Raw genomic sequence first — 17,572 nt, 5'->3', positions numbered from 1 at the left:
TTTCAGTTGTTCCATACATAACCCTGTCAATACCTTGGGTATTATCAGTCTTTTAATATTGAATATTCTGGTTAGTATATATTGCTGTCTCGTTGAGATTATAACTTCTATATCACTATTTAGTAATATTAGTGAGCATCTTTTAATAGGGTTTTAGGGCATTAAGATATCCTCTTGATGAAGTGTCTCTTGATTTAAGTCTCTTGTCCCTTTATTGTATTGGGTCATCTGTTTTTTTTCTTTATTACTTAAGATACAAGCCCTTTGTTGGAGATATACTTTAACAGATACCTTCTTCCACTTGTGGCTTACCTTTTACTCTCTTCATGATACTCTTTGAAAAAAACAGAAGTTCTTAATTTTAGTGTGGTTCAATTTATCAGTCTTTAAAGTTAGTGCTGTTTGTACCCTGCTTAAGAAATCTTTGCTTACCTTGAAGTGATAAAATAGTCTCCTGTATTATCTTCTGGAAACTTTTTTTTTATCTTTCAAATTTAGTGAGGTTGTGAAGTATGTATTGTATGTATGTGTGTATACACACATACACATACTTATATACACAAACATATATATATAAGTCTTACTATACATTCTGTATTCTCTTCCACTGATTGATTTTATTACAGTGTGTTAATTGTGAAAATCTTAATATTTGGTAGAGAATATCTTCCCAACTTTTTTCTCCATAATTATCTTGACTCATCACAGCCCTTATATTTCCACATGAATTTTAGAATCAGATTGTAAATTTTTACTGAAAAAATCCTACTGGGAATTTGATTGGAATTGAATTGAACCTGTGGCTCAATTTGTGAAGAAATGACATTTTCATAGTATTGGGCCTCCTGATCCATGAAAATTATAGATCTGTCCATTTATTTAGACTTCCTTTAATTTCTCTAAACATAAATATTTGTTTAAATATCTCCTACATTTTTTATTAGATTTGTTCCTAGGTATTTAATGTTTTGCAATGCCATTGTAAAAGGTGCCTTTTCTATTTATGACTGTTCCTGTTTATATCAATACAATTTATTTTTTATGTATTGAATAAAACATTTGAGTATAATGGTTTGTTTTGGCTCTACATTATTTAAAATGTTTCTGTATACACAGTCATGTCAATTGCAAATAATGAGAAATTTTGTCTTCCTTTCTATCCTTATACTTTTCTTTTTTCTCTTGCCTTATTGCACTGGCTAGAACCACTTGTCCAGTCTTGAATACAAATAATGATAGAAGGCATCCTTGTATACTTTCAATATTTCTCCATTAAGGTATGATGTTTGCTGTGGTTTTTATTATAGAAGCCCTTTATCACAGTAAGAATAGTCCCTTCAAGTCCCTTCCTAGTTTGTTAAGAGGTTTTATCACAAATGGGTGATGAATTTTTTCTGTATCTATTTAGATAATTATATCATTTTGTCTATTATTCTTTTAATGTGGTGAATTGCATTGATTGATGTTTGAATGTGACATCAGTCTTGCATTTCTGAAATAAACCCAGTTTGGTCATGGTACATTATCCTTTTTATGTATTGATGAATTTGATTTTTGATACTTTCTTTAGGATTTTGTATCTATGTTCATTCATAAGATTGACCCATACTTTTCCTCATAAAAACATTAGGAAGTTTTTTCTCTTTTACCATTCTGTGGGAGAGTTTGTTTAAGATTGGTGTTATTTTTTGGATATGTGGAATATCATTTAAGAAGCCATCTTAGTTTAGAGTTTTCAGCCTTTCTTTTATTACATTGTATGCATTTCCAGGCTACAAATTGACCTCTTAAGTGTGGTTATAGTTGCATCACATATGTTTAGATGTACTTTATTTTTATCATCATCTTTTTGAAAATATTTTGATTTCTTTTCACGAGTATAAATTTCTAAACATAGGACGATTTTTGTACTTATATTGTTTTTATTTTACTATGATTGGAAAGTATATTATGTATCATTTCAGTCCTTTGTCTTTTGTTTTTTAATGACCAATTAAAGTAAATATTTCATGCCTGCTTAAAAAGAATGTGTTTTCAGTTGTTAATTGCTGTGTATTAGTTTGCTAGGGTTGCTGTGACAAAGTACCACAATCTGGATGGCTTCAGCAACAGAAATTTATTGTCCCACAGTTCTGGAGGCTAGAAATCAGAAATCAAGGTGTTGTTGGGGCCGTGTTCCCTCTGAAGCTGGTAGGGGAGAATTTCCTTGCCACTTTTAGCTTCCAGTGTTTGCCAGTAGTCCTTTAGTTCATTGGCTTATAGATGCATTACTCCAATCTCTGCCTGTGTTGGATATGGTTATCTTCTCCCTGTGTGTCCCTGTGTCTTTATGTGGCATTCTCCTCTCTGTGTTTCTCTATTCCTATAAGGTTATCAATCATAGTAGATTAAGGGTCCACCCTACTCCAGTATGACCTCATCTTAACTAATTACATTTGCAGTTACCCAATTTCCAAATAAGGTCACATTCTGAGGTACTAGGGGTTAGGACTTCAATATATCTTTTTTGGGCACACAGTTCAACTTGTAATATAAATTAGGCCAAGTTTACTAATTATATATAAATTTCTTTATCTTTCATGTTTTTTTGGCCTGCTTATTCTATTACTATGAGAGGGTCATGAAAATCACCTACTATGACTACGAATTTATCTTTTCCTCCTTTTGGTTCTGTCAGTTTTTGCTTTTTATATTTTGAGGTTGTGTATTAGGTGCATAGAAATCTAGAATTGTTATAATTTTCTGGTGAAGTGTACCTTTTATTATTATACTGTGTCATTCTGTCTCTATCATGCATTCCTGCCTTAAAGAATACTTTTTCTGATATTAACATAGACTTACAAGCTTTCTTTTGATTAGGGTTGCATGTGTATTTTTTTCTATATTTTAACTTTTACTTTCCCTGAATCTTAGTCTTAAGATGAGCCCAATATATGGTTAGGTTTTGTTGTTGTTGCTGAAGTTTGTTTTTGTTGAAAGTCTGTGTTTTGAGTTTGCTCAGCTTGAACTGAATATACTTATTGAAATGCTTAGAATTAAGTCTGTTGTCTTGCCATTTGCTTTCTATTCCTTGTTCTGTGTCCCTATTCTATTTCCCTTTTCTCCTTTCTTGCCTTCTTTTGATGAATTATTTGCCCTTTTCTCTTTTCTTCTTTTAGCTGTATTAGTCATAGAGTCTTTATTATCCTTTTAGTTATTACCCTGTAGACTCCAACATGTATTCTTAACTCACTGAAATCTAATATTAATTAGTGCTTTTATTCCATTCCAGACAGTGCAAGGACCTTAGTACACTCTTAACTTTTTAAATTTTCTCTTCCAGTTTTGTGTAGTGTCTTGATATTTCTATATGTCTTTAACTTTTATGTTTTAACTCCCCACATACCTAATTATAATAGTGTTTAGTTAATATAGATTAGTATTCATTTACCATTTATATATCATTTCCTTTGCTCTTTATTTCCTCCTATGTGTCAACTATGATTATTTCTTTATTCTGCTCAAAGAACATTCATTTGTGTTTTCTTTGGTATGAATATACCTATGACAGGTTACCTCAGTTTTGTTTGCCTGAATATGTCTTTAATTCACCTGCCTTTTGAAAGGGTATTTTTACTAGATCAGCAGTTACTTTCCTTTAATTCTTTGAGGCTATTAATTCCACTCACTGTCTTCTGGCTTCCGTTGTTTCTGTTGAGAAGTCAGCTATAATTTGCTTATTACTCCTTTATTGTAAACCTCCCCACCCCCCCAGCTACTTATAACATTTTCTCTTGTGATTTTCACAAGTGTTACTGTGATAGACTTACGTGTAGCTTTCTTACTTGGCACTTTCACCACTTCTAAAATCTGTGGATCAGTGTTTTTCACTTGTTTTAGAAAGTTCTAAGTGATTCTGCTTTCATATATTGCTTTTGTCCCATTTTGTCTATCCTTTCTATATGGCACTCCAGTTATACATTTCTTAGACCATTTTACTGTATCCCATTTATCTACTATGTTCTTTCTGTTCTTTTCCATTCTTTTGTATGTTTAGTTTGCATATTTTCTTCAGACCTATCTTTTGGTTCATGAATTCTTTTTTTCATCTGTGTCTAACATGATAAAACCATTATTTGAATTTATTTCTCAGTTCTAAAATTTCATTTGACTTTTTTTATGATTTACACTTTCCCTCCAAAATTTTCAGGTTTGTCTTTTATTTCCTTGAGTATATTAGTCATAATTATTTTAATATCTAGTTCTGAAAACTTTATCTACATTTCCTGTAGATCTTTTACTGTTGCCTTTTGTTTCTTGTGCTTTTAGGTCGCATTGTATCTCTTTATTTGATTGGTTCTTTTCAATTGAATTCCAGATATTGTATATGAAAAAATGTGGAGATAATTTGAAAGCGAACATGCTGTTAACTTTATTCAGAGAGGATTTATTTTTGCTTCAGAAAGGTGACCAAAGGACTGGCAATCCCAGATTGTCTTAATCCAGGCAGGGATTGAGAAGATTTGAATTTAATCATCATTAAAGTTGGTCTACTTCTGGTTCAGTTTTATTCACGGTTCCAGACTTGCCTCATCAGTAGCTCCTCAGTTCCAGTTTTTGTCCTCTTATCCTCAGAAATTTGTCTGTCTCTTGCCATCTTCCCTTGCCTTTCAGATTCTTTAGAATTGGCCAACCCTCCTAGGCAAAACACACCTCCAGAAGACGTGCACACCTCTTTGGGTTTCTTGTCTAAGATCACAGTCCCACAATTCTTCAGTCTTGGCCATTCTCAGTGCTTTCATCTAGGTAGTTTTGCTTTTAATAATTGTCTAGGTGTTATAGTTCTCACTGGGGGGGGGGTTGATTAAATTACCTATTTCATTATGTAAAACTCAGAAAATACGGTGACTTTTTTCTGCTGAGTTATCTTCAAGATGGGTATTTAAAAATCTGTAGTTTTATGTGGATCATCAAACATTTTTCATTTGTTCATACTCTAATGCAGTTTCTTAGCATAGCTTTGGATATACATTCCTATGAAGAGAGATCCACCAAAATGGATGGATGTCCAGAGTTGTACTATATATGGCTAAACTAGGCTTCTAAAGTTTAGCTGTTAATAACCCAGATATTTTTTATGGTTTGTATTATTTTGATCATTTATTTCTTTTTAAGATGGAAAGAAAGGATATTGATATTTTTCAAATTCACTTAGATTCTTTGGCTTTCTGCTTATCAAAAATTGGGCAATCTCAGTTGTTTTTAAAATCCTTTTCTTATTTTATTGGTAGAGTAGTACTTCTTGGAGAAACCAACTAATAAGGACTTAATTTGTATAGAAAGATATGTTTTTTCTGTTAATGTATTCACTCATAATTTTCATTCCAAAATCAAAATACTGTTCTCTTTGTTCATCTTTGCAGAACTTCAGAAATAACTATCACTTTTTTCTTTTCCTCTAAATTTATTTTCATATTTACTGATCAAATAGTTTTTACCTAAAGTTATCAAGGGTTCCATGCACTTCCAAGATAAGGGATAACATCAGTCTAAAGACTCAATTCTTTTCTGTCTTCACTGCTTACAGACAGGGAACACAGTCTCTTCAGCCTGGACTTATGTAGAAGAATTCGGAGAAAATAAACAGGTAAGAAAAAGTCTCTTAGGAATATTAAGTGATATATTTAGTTTCCAGAAAGCCAGTTATAAATTATTCTTCTTACGGTTTTAAGAAGAAATAGTTAAAGTTGTTCAATGAAACCTTGTGAAAGTTTTTAATTATTATAGTTTTGTTAATTATAGATGCATTAAGCAAAGTTTTAAAGAGTTAAACTGACTTCTATATTTCAGGTCTACTGAAAACTTTTAACATACTAGTGTGTACATTGTGAACCACCAGGATGGCAAAGAGTATTAAGGTGGATGTAGTTGCAATGAGTGTATTATAAAGTAGATTACCCAGAATTTCTCAAACTTATTTGAAAATAGAACTCTAGTTTTTTCAAACTTACTAAACCAAAATTATTATTGATACAATTTAGAATAAAAGTTATGTTTATTAGGATTCACTGTTTAGTTTTTCCAACATGGTACTGAGAAGGATAAGTTTTAGTAGAAAGCTAAAGGTAGTTTATAATAAGTTTGAGTAAAGATTATTACTATCCAAACTCCTTTTTACATGTAGAGGCAAAAAGAATGTTGTAGTTCCCTGGGTAGTAATCCGTATGTTCTTGAGTAGGTTACAATCCTAGTTTGCTATAGCTTGGATCATAATTTTCCCTCTCATAGGCTGCTCTTTTATTCCTCTCTTTCCAAAATGGTATAGAAACTATACCATTTGATGTTAATTCAAATCTCTTAATACAAAGGTAGCAAACTGGAAGCTCTTGATATGGTTTGTTTGGTCTCTTCAGTTTTTTGAAAGGAAAGCAGCTGTGTTTCATTTCAGTACAAATAGCTGGACAGCATTTGTTTTATATTTGTTTCTTTTTGAGTTCTTCTTTTGTTTGTTACATCTTGGACTCTGAAGGCATTTGAGTTTGTAATTGCTGTGTTTAATGTATTTTAAGAATTTTTCTGATTTGTTTTTAATGTTTTCCTATTATATAGTATCCCTATTAAGAGTTCTTCCCAAACTGATTTGCCAAGTTGTTGAGTGAAGTAACTGTTTCTATGGTCAAGTTTGGGAAGAACCATGTACTATATATACTCCCCTTGGAAATCATAATGCATGTTAGCATCCTGAATAATTGCAGTAGCAATTTGTTTAGCTGTTAAACCCATCTTTCTTAAAATTTTCCCAATTATTTTTGGCCTAAGGGATTCTTGTTTTGACAAGGTACTTGAATTGTGTGGGATATAGTTTGAGACACATTTAAACTAACCTAGAGAAACACTTGGGATTTCTTTATAACTTTTTTGAGGTATAATTGAAATACAATAAAATGCACATATTTAAAGTGTACACTTTGGTCAGTTTTGCTTTATGTATAAGTCTGTGAAATGACACCAAAATCAAGAAAATAAACATTTCTTTCACCTCTACTATAATCCATTCCTCCTACTCTCTTTTCTAGGCAACCACTGAACTGATTGCTGTCACTATAGTGACATTAGTTTGCATTTTCTAGGATTTCAAACCCTTGTTTTTAAAGTTTAAATTACAATCTTTAGAGATAATTTAGAATGAAATGGCTGTAATTTCTTAAAAATAAAAGTACTGATACCTGACAAAGTATATGTTTATGATTGTTATACAATATCGAAGTTTCAGAGTAAGAATTTAAAATCCAAATCACTCTTTCAAAATTATATGGGAAAATACGTTGTAAATTAAAAAAATAATTTAGTTGAAAACAGAAATAGATGATTTTTCCCCCAAAATTGAATCTGAAAAATATAATCATCTAGTAAAATCAGAGAACTAATTAACTAGAACCTTATAAGGAAACAGTTACAGACAATAATTTTCTTATCCAGCCACCTGTTGCTAAGATTATCATACTCAAACCCTCCTATAAATCATCTTAAAACAGAAATAGTGGCCTGAGTTACCCTGTGGGCCTAGTCTTAGAAAAAATGTTGGTCATTGCCCATCTACTTTTTGCCCTTTGCTGTCAGTCACCTGATAGGAAAAATTAAGTAGACAATAAAAATACTTTTTAAAAATTGAAGTAGGGAAAGTAAATGAAGTAAAAATGCCAGTAAATTTGATAATACTAGTGTATTCCAGCCAAAAGTATCACTTAAAAATTTATAGTTAATGATTTTTAAATATTTCATAGGTTATAAGTTGCTTAATAATTACCAATACTGAAAATTCTTTCCTCTGCCTTATAGTTAGCTCTTAGTCTTCAGTACTAGGAGAAAGTACAAAATAATAAATGTTAATAATATTCTAATACAGATGATTTTTGTAAATCTCTGTGTTTGAACCCAGCTGTATTTTATATTCTGGGTATGTATAATAAATACTGTTACCAAAAACTTGTTTTGCAGATGAAATTCGGTGGTTCAGTAAAAGAAAGTTATTGAGTTATAGTTATGACTCTTGGAATGTTAGAAATTGAAATAATAAAATGGTAAAATGAAATTTTTTCAAAAATTTTTATAAAGATCTCATAGAAATCTAAAGAAATACTTAAAATGTGTATTAAGGTGGGAAATGTATTTCATAGGTCAAAATATCAGGTGCTTCACCCTTATACATTGCTGTTGGAAGTGTTAAAATGGTACAGCTGCCTTGGAAAATACTTGGCAATACCTCAGAAAGTTAAAAGTAGAGTTTACCATATGACCCAGCAATTCCATTCCTAGTTATTTACTCACGAGAATTGAAGACATATGTCCACACAAAATCTTGTGCATATTATTCCTTAGCGGCATTATTCCTAATGGCCAAAAGGTGGAAGCAACCTGGATGTCCATTGACTAATGAATGGATAAACAAAATGCAGTATCTCCATACAGTGGTTATAAAAAGGAATGAAGTTCTGATACATACTACATGGATGAACCTTGAAAATATTATGCTAAGAAGCCAGTTAAAAAAGACCACATAAATTATATGATTCCATTTATATGAAAAATCCAGAGTAGGCAAATCTATAGAAACAGAAAAATTAGTGGTTGCTGGGTCTGGTGGAGAGGGAATGGGGGGCGACTGCTAGTAAGTACAGAGTTTCTGTTGAGGGTGATGAAAATTTCGGGAAAGTGGAGTTTGGTTGCACAACTTTGTGAATATACTAAAAACCACTGAATTGTACACTTTAAAAAGGTGCATCAAAAAGAGATGGGGTGGGTGTGAAGGTAGAACTCAGAGCTAACAAGGAAAAGAAAAATAACAATTATGAAGAATTTACTTTCTAATGGAAAATTAGTTTAAAGAATATCTGGTCAGAAACAAACTAAAAGAAAAAGATTAGTATGAGAAGACGCTTTCAACTGAACTCACTTTAAGGTGTCTATTAAGGGTTTCCCCCTCTTCATATGAAACAAAAGCAGCTAGAGAATCTGTGATGTTCGGTCAAGAGGTGTAAGAGAATTAGAAACAAAAAAGGGACACACGAGAAGAGAGTAAATCAGTATATACCTATTGCTTAGTTTTCACTGAGGAACATATTGGTGGTATTCATCTCTTGTGCTGGACAGAGAAAGGTAGGAGACCAAATTATAATCACTGCAGAGGCGGGACTGGCAAGCAGGTGATGAATGTGCTGCCAGGCTCTGCTCTTGTGCCCATGTCAGATGTGGCGCTACAGTTACTACTCACTTTCTTGCTCATTCCAGACACAGCTTCAGAATCCCTTGGAATCCAGGGTCCTTTTAGTGATTACTGCTTGATTAGAATTGGCACTTAAGGTTAAGCCTATTTACTGGTCTTAATATAGGTCAAAGTTATTCTGTAAAAATGTATCCATTCAGCATATAAATATGAAATTTTAGAGGATTTGATCAAAATGTTATCTCTCATAATCATATTAAAGCGTTAAAAGGGCCTTTTCTTCAAATGAAGTGTTACATAAAAGTTTAGCATATAAAGCAAGGGAATGCAGAGCTGTGTGAATTTAAGTGGGAAGTGTGGGCGTGGGCAGGCTCAAGCAGAAGCCAGGTAGCTTAGAGCACCCTCTACTTTATTTCTCTCCCCCTACGCACAACAACCTTTTGAAACGCTTTCTCTCAACCCAGTTTTGAGAAGATTGCCAGAGTAAAATGCTTGATCAAGTGGAAATACTTTCCTAGGAACTGGGAAGCCTAATTTTTAATTTGTTTTTTTCTCCATTTAACTGTGGGAATATGGAACAGTCACTTAATCAACCATCTTTTGTCTGTAAAATGCTTCAGTGAAAGAGGTGGTTTGAATTAGAGACTTCCGAGGACTCAACCTATTGCTATTTAATATTTTGATTTAGAGAATCTAATTAGTCAGAAATTTTATTGATATCAGTGGTAAAAAGGCAAAACCAATAAGAATGATCAAAAGGCTTGAACAGATACTTTACTAAAGAAGATGTTCACGTGGTCACTGAACACGTTATTAGTCATAAGGGAAATCCAGATTAAAGCCAGAATGAGATACCATTCATATCACTGGAATAGCGATGATTAAAAACACTGGCAATAACAAATGTTGGTGAGGGTTTGGAGCAATTGGACCTCTCATATTTTATTGACGTGAGTGTAAAAATGATCACAATGCACTGTTCGGCAGTATCTATCTCTAACCTACCACCCAGCAATTCTACTCTTAGTTATTTACCCCAAAGAAATGAAAATATATATCCACAAAAGGACTTGTATAAGAATGTGCATAACAGCTTTATCCATAATAGTCAAAATTTAGAAGCAACCCAGATCTTTATCAGCAGGTGAGTGTGAGTGGATAAAGAAATTGTAGTATATTCATTCAATGGAATACTACTGAACAATAAAAAGGAAGCTACTGCTACATACAATATGAATGAATCTTAGAAATTATGTTGAGAGAAGACATAAAAAAATACTTTAAGAATACATTTTATATGAAGTCCAAGAACAGTCAAAACTAAGCTATAGTGATAGAAATCAGAAAGTGGTTGCCTCCAAAGAGCTCTTGACTGGAATGGATGATGGGAACTTCTAGATTGATGGACATGTTTTATATCTTGTTTTGGGTGTTGGTTATATAGCTTTATACAGTTATCAGAACTCATTGAAATGAACACATAGGATGTATGCATTTTATTGTATGTAAATTGTACCTCAATTTAGAAAGTGTTAATTAAGACAGTTGAATAATTCTCAGTGTAAAAACTTAAATTCTGAAATTGGCTCTGTATCATTCCCTTAAGAAGAGGGGGGAAGGGGAGTAATATCCCAGTCTGAGGCAGAAACAGTGGGATTGAAGAGCTAAGGATGTTCATTGGGAAGAAAAAGCAGGGGTGGGCAAGTAAGTATATGTTAGGAATTTTAATTCATTTGTTAATTTGTGAATCAGTGATGTTTTCTGATTTTTATTGTCTGTGATATATAAGTTGTATGTTAGGGGAAAACATGGTTCATCTAGGTTTATCTCACAGTTACTGTCTCAAGTTTGACATGTATTATATTTTCTAATCACCCAGATGTTTTCCCAAATATATTTAGATTCTTAACTTGTAAAAAAAAATTTTTGAAATGCTTATAAAACATCTGAAGCTTTTCGTTTCCTAATCTTTGTAGTATTAGGGGGAAATTTTTTTCTTAATTTATCCTCTGTGAATAAAGTCATCAAAGTGAACTTTTAATTTTATACTTTTAGTCTCCTTAAAAATGTGAGAATAAAACAGTCCATTAGGGTATTTGGAAATTGAAGGTTTACATCAGGGGAATATCAGAAATACAAATTTTCTGACCTGATAAGCACTCTGCTAGTAGCCAGTTGTCCGTCTATCTTCTTTGTGAAATCTCCTGAAGATCTCTTTTTTATCCACATTTCATGAGTAGGCTGCATTAGATCTTGAATGAATATAAACCCAAAGTGAAAGTGATTTCTCTGAAAACTACATTTCCCCACATACAGAAGTATAAATATTTAAAGATCTGTTCTTCTAAATCATGTTGTCTGTACCACACTGTTAAAATTTGAAAGAGCTAGTTATATATACATGCTTAATAAGGAATTTATTGTATTTGTGTGATAACGTTTAGAAGAAGAGAATCAGAACTTTTTTTTTTAGCAATTATTTGAATTATCAGGAACACTAAGGTTTTTGTTTATACTCAATGCCATAACGCTTCAGGCAAAGTGGATCCTTGAAGAGAAGAAAAAAAGTTCTCTAATACCTAGAGTTATCCTACTTTTGGATATTAGAAAAGCAAATGGTGTCAAAGTCATTCCTTATCCAGTTTCAAAATACTGAAAATATTTTGAACTGTATGCCTTGAATGTATTTATGTTTTCTTGGAACAAACTGCTTTTATTGATCTTATGGTACCATTAATAAAAAGGTTATAAAATTATTCTAATTAGAGTTTTACAGTGCTAGAAATTAAACCTATATTTAACTGATTTTTATTTTTTCTTAACTAGGTCCTTTCTGATGTTGCTTGAGCTTATTCTCCTGCAGTTGATCTCATTCCTGTTGGCTTAATATTAAGTCCCATGACAATACTAAGTTAATATTCATTTTTAGGCCTCATTTATGGCACCAGGAAAATATAGAAAAAACTTTACCTGTGCATTAGATGATCTAATTTCTTCTGTTCTTAGAAACACCATACCTTTTGTAAATAATCACTTCATAGTCATTTTCACACCCTTGGCTTACTCTACACCAAAGAACATAGTTGAGTTTTTGGAAAGTACAGGATTTGCAAATTTGGTCTTTAGTACTCACAGACGTCTATAAACATTATAACTAATGAAGCAGGAAATTATTCATACATAAGATGAATGTTTATTGTGGAATAGTAGTATTTCAAGTGTTGGTTTCTAAAGAAATAATTTGGTTTAATTTTGGGATTTTTCTGTACTGTAAGTTGATAATGGTTTCTTGAAGTTTATTTTATAAACATGATTCATTTTACTGTTTTATGGTACCAGTAGGATTCTAATGTTAAATTGGTTTGTGGGGTTATATAAATGTTTACATTAGTATTTAAATAATGAAATATTAGACAGTTTTTGCAGTCCAGGGGTAAATGTGTCTGCTGGTTTGATACCTAATACAATTTCAAAAAAGAAGCAAATATGAATTCACTGTTTTATATCTTTTCTTCTTGGATGATCCCTTAGTGTCAGTACCAAATTTAAAAGGAGTTTCCTTGTGGATAGAGCAAGAGAAATCAGAGGTTCTCTTTTTCGGTGATCATAAAGACACAAAACAATTAATAGATATCCAAGAATGCATTCTAGTAAGATCTCTGAAGCACTGTGTCAGTGAAAGTTTACGTAATACTGACTGATGAAACTATCAGGATTTGCAATGCAGTGAATGCTGAAACAGTCTTTACCAGCAATATAAGATTATCAGGATTTTGAATGTTAGAACATTATGTTAAACTGTGATTATAGTTTTAATGCTTTGTCTCTTTGAATTAAATTTGTAACCATAAAGATGTGAAGCATAATTGTTATGTATTTATTTACAGACTACAATTTCCGTCGCAGCTCAATAAATAGTCTTTCCCCTGTTAGTGCTACCCTCTCTTCTTGGCCTCCCAGCCTGCTTCCTTACACTTCAAGGCCTTATTCTTATCCAAGCTATCCCTTGTCACCAACAGTATCACTTGCTAATGGCAGCCATGTTGGACAGCGGCTATATATCTCCAATCAGGCCTCATTCTTCTGAAGAAAATATTATAAATAGGAGTATGAAAGTTTCCTTGTAAAACATGCAAATTAAAATACTGTTTTATTTTAGAATCGGGTTTGTACATTTGGTTTTAAAATGATAATTATATATTTATTTCAACATAGTAAATATCAGTCACAATTCAGAATAACCTACCATTGTAAAACTTTTAAAAATGCTAAGTTTAAAAAGTTACTTAGTGATTTCTCTTGATAAAGTTATAACAAACTGCTGTTCTTTTTAAACTTTTGGGATTTTAAATAACTTCTGATTCCTGAGTGGTCAGTAGAACCTAGAAGTTTACATTAAATTTTTTCATTGTAACTTTGCTAAATAGAGTTTCTCAAGTATTAAAGCACTTGCAGACAGTGGTTACACTAGATTTGATTACCAAGGATCACTATCTGTATTAGCGATTAGAACAATTATATAAACAGAAGCATCTAACTATTATGTAGAAAGAAATGAAGGGCAAAAAGATTAAGATGCAGATTTTATGCAGTACTAAAGAAAAAGCAATCTACCATTGTGGTCCTTGAAAATAACTATAAATATTTTAGTTAATTGTTTGTTGTAGAAATACATTATAATTTTGCTGTTAATGTATTTAAGGTTTTTATAGTTATGCTCCATTTGTGTTTTTGATATTCACTGTATAGTTCTTTGAGTAATAAGTGTTATGGTCTTTAATGTTGAAATCATGTGTTAATTTTTGTACTTGAATTCAAATTCTTTGACATTAAATATACGATGCTTCTAATATGCACGTGTTTCACTTTTGTTTATTGGTATGCACAAAAAAATTAGCTCTCACAACCGCTTTGACCTTCTGAGAACAATTTCCCCTACTTGGTATACATAGGCTCAGTGTCTTCATTGGGACCAAAGCAAAGGATACTGCAGAAAGAAAATTAATAGTTTTGTGAAACGTAACAAAAGTCCTTTTCAGGGGCCAATAGAAATACTTTTTTCATGAACCCAGTGACATTTCCTCCATTTTTTATGAATAATTAATGAATCCAGGTTATTTGGACTGTTTAATAGTTTAGCAGTATACATCTGTAATCAGTTTCTAATGATGGTTTGCATAATTTATAGAGACAAAAATCTTTCCTCTTAGAATACCAGACATTAACTTTGTTGATCAACTCATTGTATGGGGTATATGGTTTTCATTAATAGAATATGAAATAGTTGCATATATTTCTTCTACTAAAGTTTTTCCTAGCAGAAGTTATCGGAGAGTAAATTAGTTTCTTTTTTCATCCTCTAAAGAAAGTTCATTCCATCTAACTATATGTAATACTTTCCAGGTTACTGCCTTAGATCTTCTAATTTAAATGAGCATAGACATTATACTTAACTAGCATTAATTTTTTTCTGACATCTGATTTTACAGTTTTAACTCCCGTGACTCACAGGTTCATATCACTCCTTCAGCAAACATAACGAGTATTTATTTCGTTAGCTACTGTGGAAATACCCTTGGGATGCAGAGGTGACTCAGATTGCAAGCCAGAAGATAAACAGACAATTTAGTTTTTCATAGAAACATTTGGAATGGACCAAATAATAATTACAAGTTCACACATAACTTTTTCACTTAAAATATTACACAGTTGACCCTTGAACAATATGCGTTTGAACTGCACAGGTCCACTTATACGTGGATTATTTTTTCAATAAATACGTACTGCAGTAGTACACCATCCATGGTTGGTTGAATCAGCCAGTATGGAACCATGGGTGCTGGAGGGTGGGCACCCCTAATGCCTGCATTCTTCAAGGGTCAGTTGTATATCACAAACAATTCAGAGAGCTTACTGACCACATAGTGTATTTCGAGGTCCATGGTTATATGGTGGGAAACGTATAAGCTTTGGCATTAGGTTTGATTACCACTTCTGCCAAGTAACAGGTCTTTGAACTTGTACACATTTTTTAATCTCTCTGAGCCATACTTTCAAATCTGTATAATCATGATATAGATAAACCTTATAATGTTAAAGGTAAAACACTTGCTAAGTAGAAGGCACTCAAATGGTAGACTATTATTTAGGTATAATTATATGAAGAATATAGTAGTCATTTGTACTGGTTTTTCATTCCTTCTGCCTCCTTCAACCAGAAATATATAAATCAGTGCATTCATATCAAGCACTGTCTCTTTCTGTGATGTTATGGTTGAGCAGTTTTGTTCATACTGCATATGAAATTTCGTTTGACTTGTGAACATTAGCTACTAATTATTTGCTGCATTAATTCTTGTAGCACAGGCTCTATAATAAGCTATCGACCACAAGCCATTATTGGTAAGTTTCTTAGCTATATCATGCAGCTCATTGGGCAGGGAAACACTTCTAAAGACAGTCCTTTATCAAATTCTTTGTACAATTTTGTGCCAGGGGTTGTGGCTGAGATGTTCTACTAAGTAGCCATGATCCCTTGGCTTGCATAAAATCCCTTGTAAGCAGAAAGGTTATGCAGAAAGTTTAACCTTACCTCTCTTCTCTAGTTTTTCTTTTACAATATTGGAGTGGGAGAGTTTTCCCTAACTATGACCCAAAATCTAGAGCCATAATAGAAAAATTTGGTAAGTCCAATTTAAAAAGGAAAGCCTGTGTGGCAAGGAAGTGCCGTGGGTTGTGTCAAAAGACAAATGATGAACAATAATGGAGAATTGTTTCACAAAGGGCTAATCTCTAGTAATAAGAAGATCATCTACTCAAGAGGAAAATGGACAAAATGTATGAAGGCAGATGACGGATGGCCCTTAAATGTTTGAAAAGGTGCTTTATCTCATAAGAAAAATGCAAACTAAAAATTCAGATTTGCAGAAATTCAAAAGGTTGTTAAACCTTTGGAGGCATTGAAGGAAATGAGCATTCTCATACATTGCTGGTGGAATTATAAACTGGTGTAGAGAACAATTTGGCAGCTATCATCCAAAATTACAAATACTTAAATCTTTTGATCCAGCAATCCTACTTCTGGGATATACTTGCATATGTGTACAAAATGGTATGTGTGAAACACTATTCATTGAAATAGTTTGTAACCCAAATACCCATCATTAGGGGACTGATTAAATAAAATAATAAATTTATTGATGCACAATAAAAGGTTTTACAAAAGAATAAGAATACTCTTTATTCCTAATACAGAACGAGAGATGTGAAAAAGAGCAAGGTTCCGAAATATGTGTGTAAGATCCTATGATGTATTTTGGGTAAAGAGGGAGAAAACATTTGTATGTGCTTATATTTGCGCACCAAACTGTGGAAGGATTACAAAAAACTAAATGATTATGAGGAAAACATACGAGATCACACTTTAAAAGTTTCCTTTACTTCAGACACAATTCCATGATAAATCAGTCTATCTATTTATCTATCTATTCATCTATATTTTATCTAAATTTCTTTTAGGTAAAAAGACATATAACTGTTCTCTGAAACAAAATGAAGATCTTTAGTGAACCACACCCAAACAAAAGCACATTAGGAAAAAGTACACTGATGTATTTACTGAGTGACCAGAAGTTAATGGGTTTTGAGTAGGGATCTAGGGCAAAATAAACACATGTGGTAAAGGCAGCAATGCAATCAGCTATTCACTTCACCAATTTTGACTCAGTGGGTTCAACATACTTCAAATGTGTCACTAATTATTATGTGTGTGTGAAGCATGTATAATCTCTGATAGTAAAAACAATGAAGACCTCTAGGATTTGAAACAAAGTTGTGTTATCTTAGGCAAATAATTCTCCTTCTGAAAAACAGGTCTTGGCTTGTGATTTGGCGTAATAGAGACTGACCCGCATGAATTGGGTGTTACTTTATCACCACGTACAAGTCCAGCAGCACCACCATCAAGTGGAAATGGCATATCACAGTCTAAAGAACTTTGTGCTATACTGCCGTCCTTTGCTCTTTTGTATTATGGGGGATTCCTGAAGTCAGTTGGCTAAGGGGGAAAATTTTGGAAATAATGGAACTCACCAAAACCCAAATCTCTTTATACATCCTCTGTAAACTATACAGGACAACAAAAAGCAAATAAAACCCACACATGATCCACACCTTTCGCACAACTAGAGAACACTACAGTTTGCAAACTACCCGTAAGTAAAAATAAGTATGGATAACAAATTCCAGAAGTGTTTTATATTATTATTGAGATGTGTTTCACATATAACACTATATTAGTTTCAGGTATATAACATAATGATTCAATATTTGTATATATAAATAAATCTTAACATCCATCACCACACATAC

General features: G+C 32.4%; 1 protein-coding gene across 1 annotated transcript in view; it reads left to right on the top strand.

Moving 5' to 3' along the window:
- The window catches only part of RBM46 (RNA binding motif protein 46), a 43,879-nt gene extending 29,828 nt beyond the window's left edge, over positions 1-14,051 (top strand). The window contains exon 5 of the mRNA XM_032632984.1: positions 13,090-14,051. Coding sequence (XP_032488875.1) covers positions 13,090-13,289 — 200 coding nt within the window. The 3' untranslated portion in view covers positions 13,290-14,051. The remainder of the gene's footprint in view (positions 1-13,089) is intronic.
- The last annotated feature ends 3,521 nt before the right edge of the window (positions 14,052-17,572 follow it).

The sequence above is a fragment of the Phocoena sinus genome, chromosome 5 (assembly GCF_008692025.1).
Source record: "Phocoena sinus isolate mPhoSin1 chromosome 5, mPhoSin1.pri, whole genome shotgun sequence".
Classification (NCBI taxonomy): domain Eukaryota; kingdom Metazoa; phylum Chordata; class Mammalia; order Artiodactyla; family Phocoenidae; genus Phocoena; species Phocoena sinus.
This window is presented reverse-complemented; position numbering and strand designations above follow the sequence as displayed.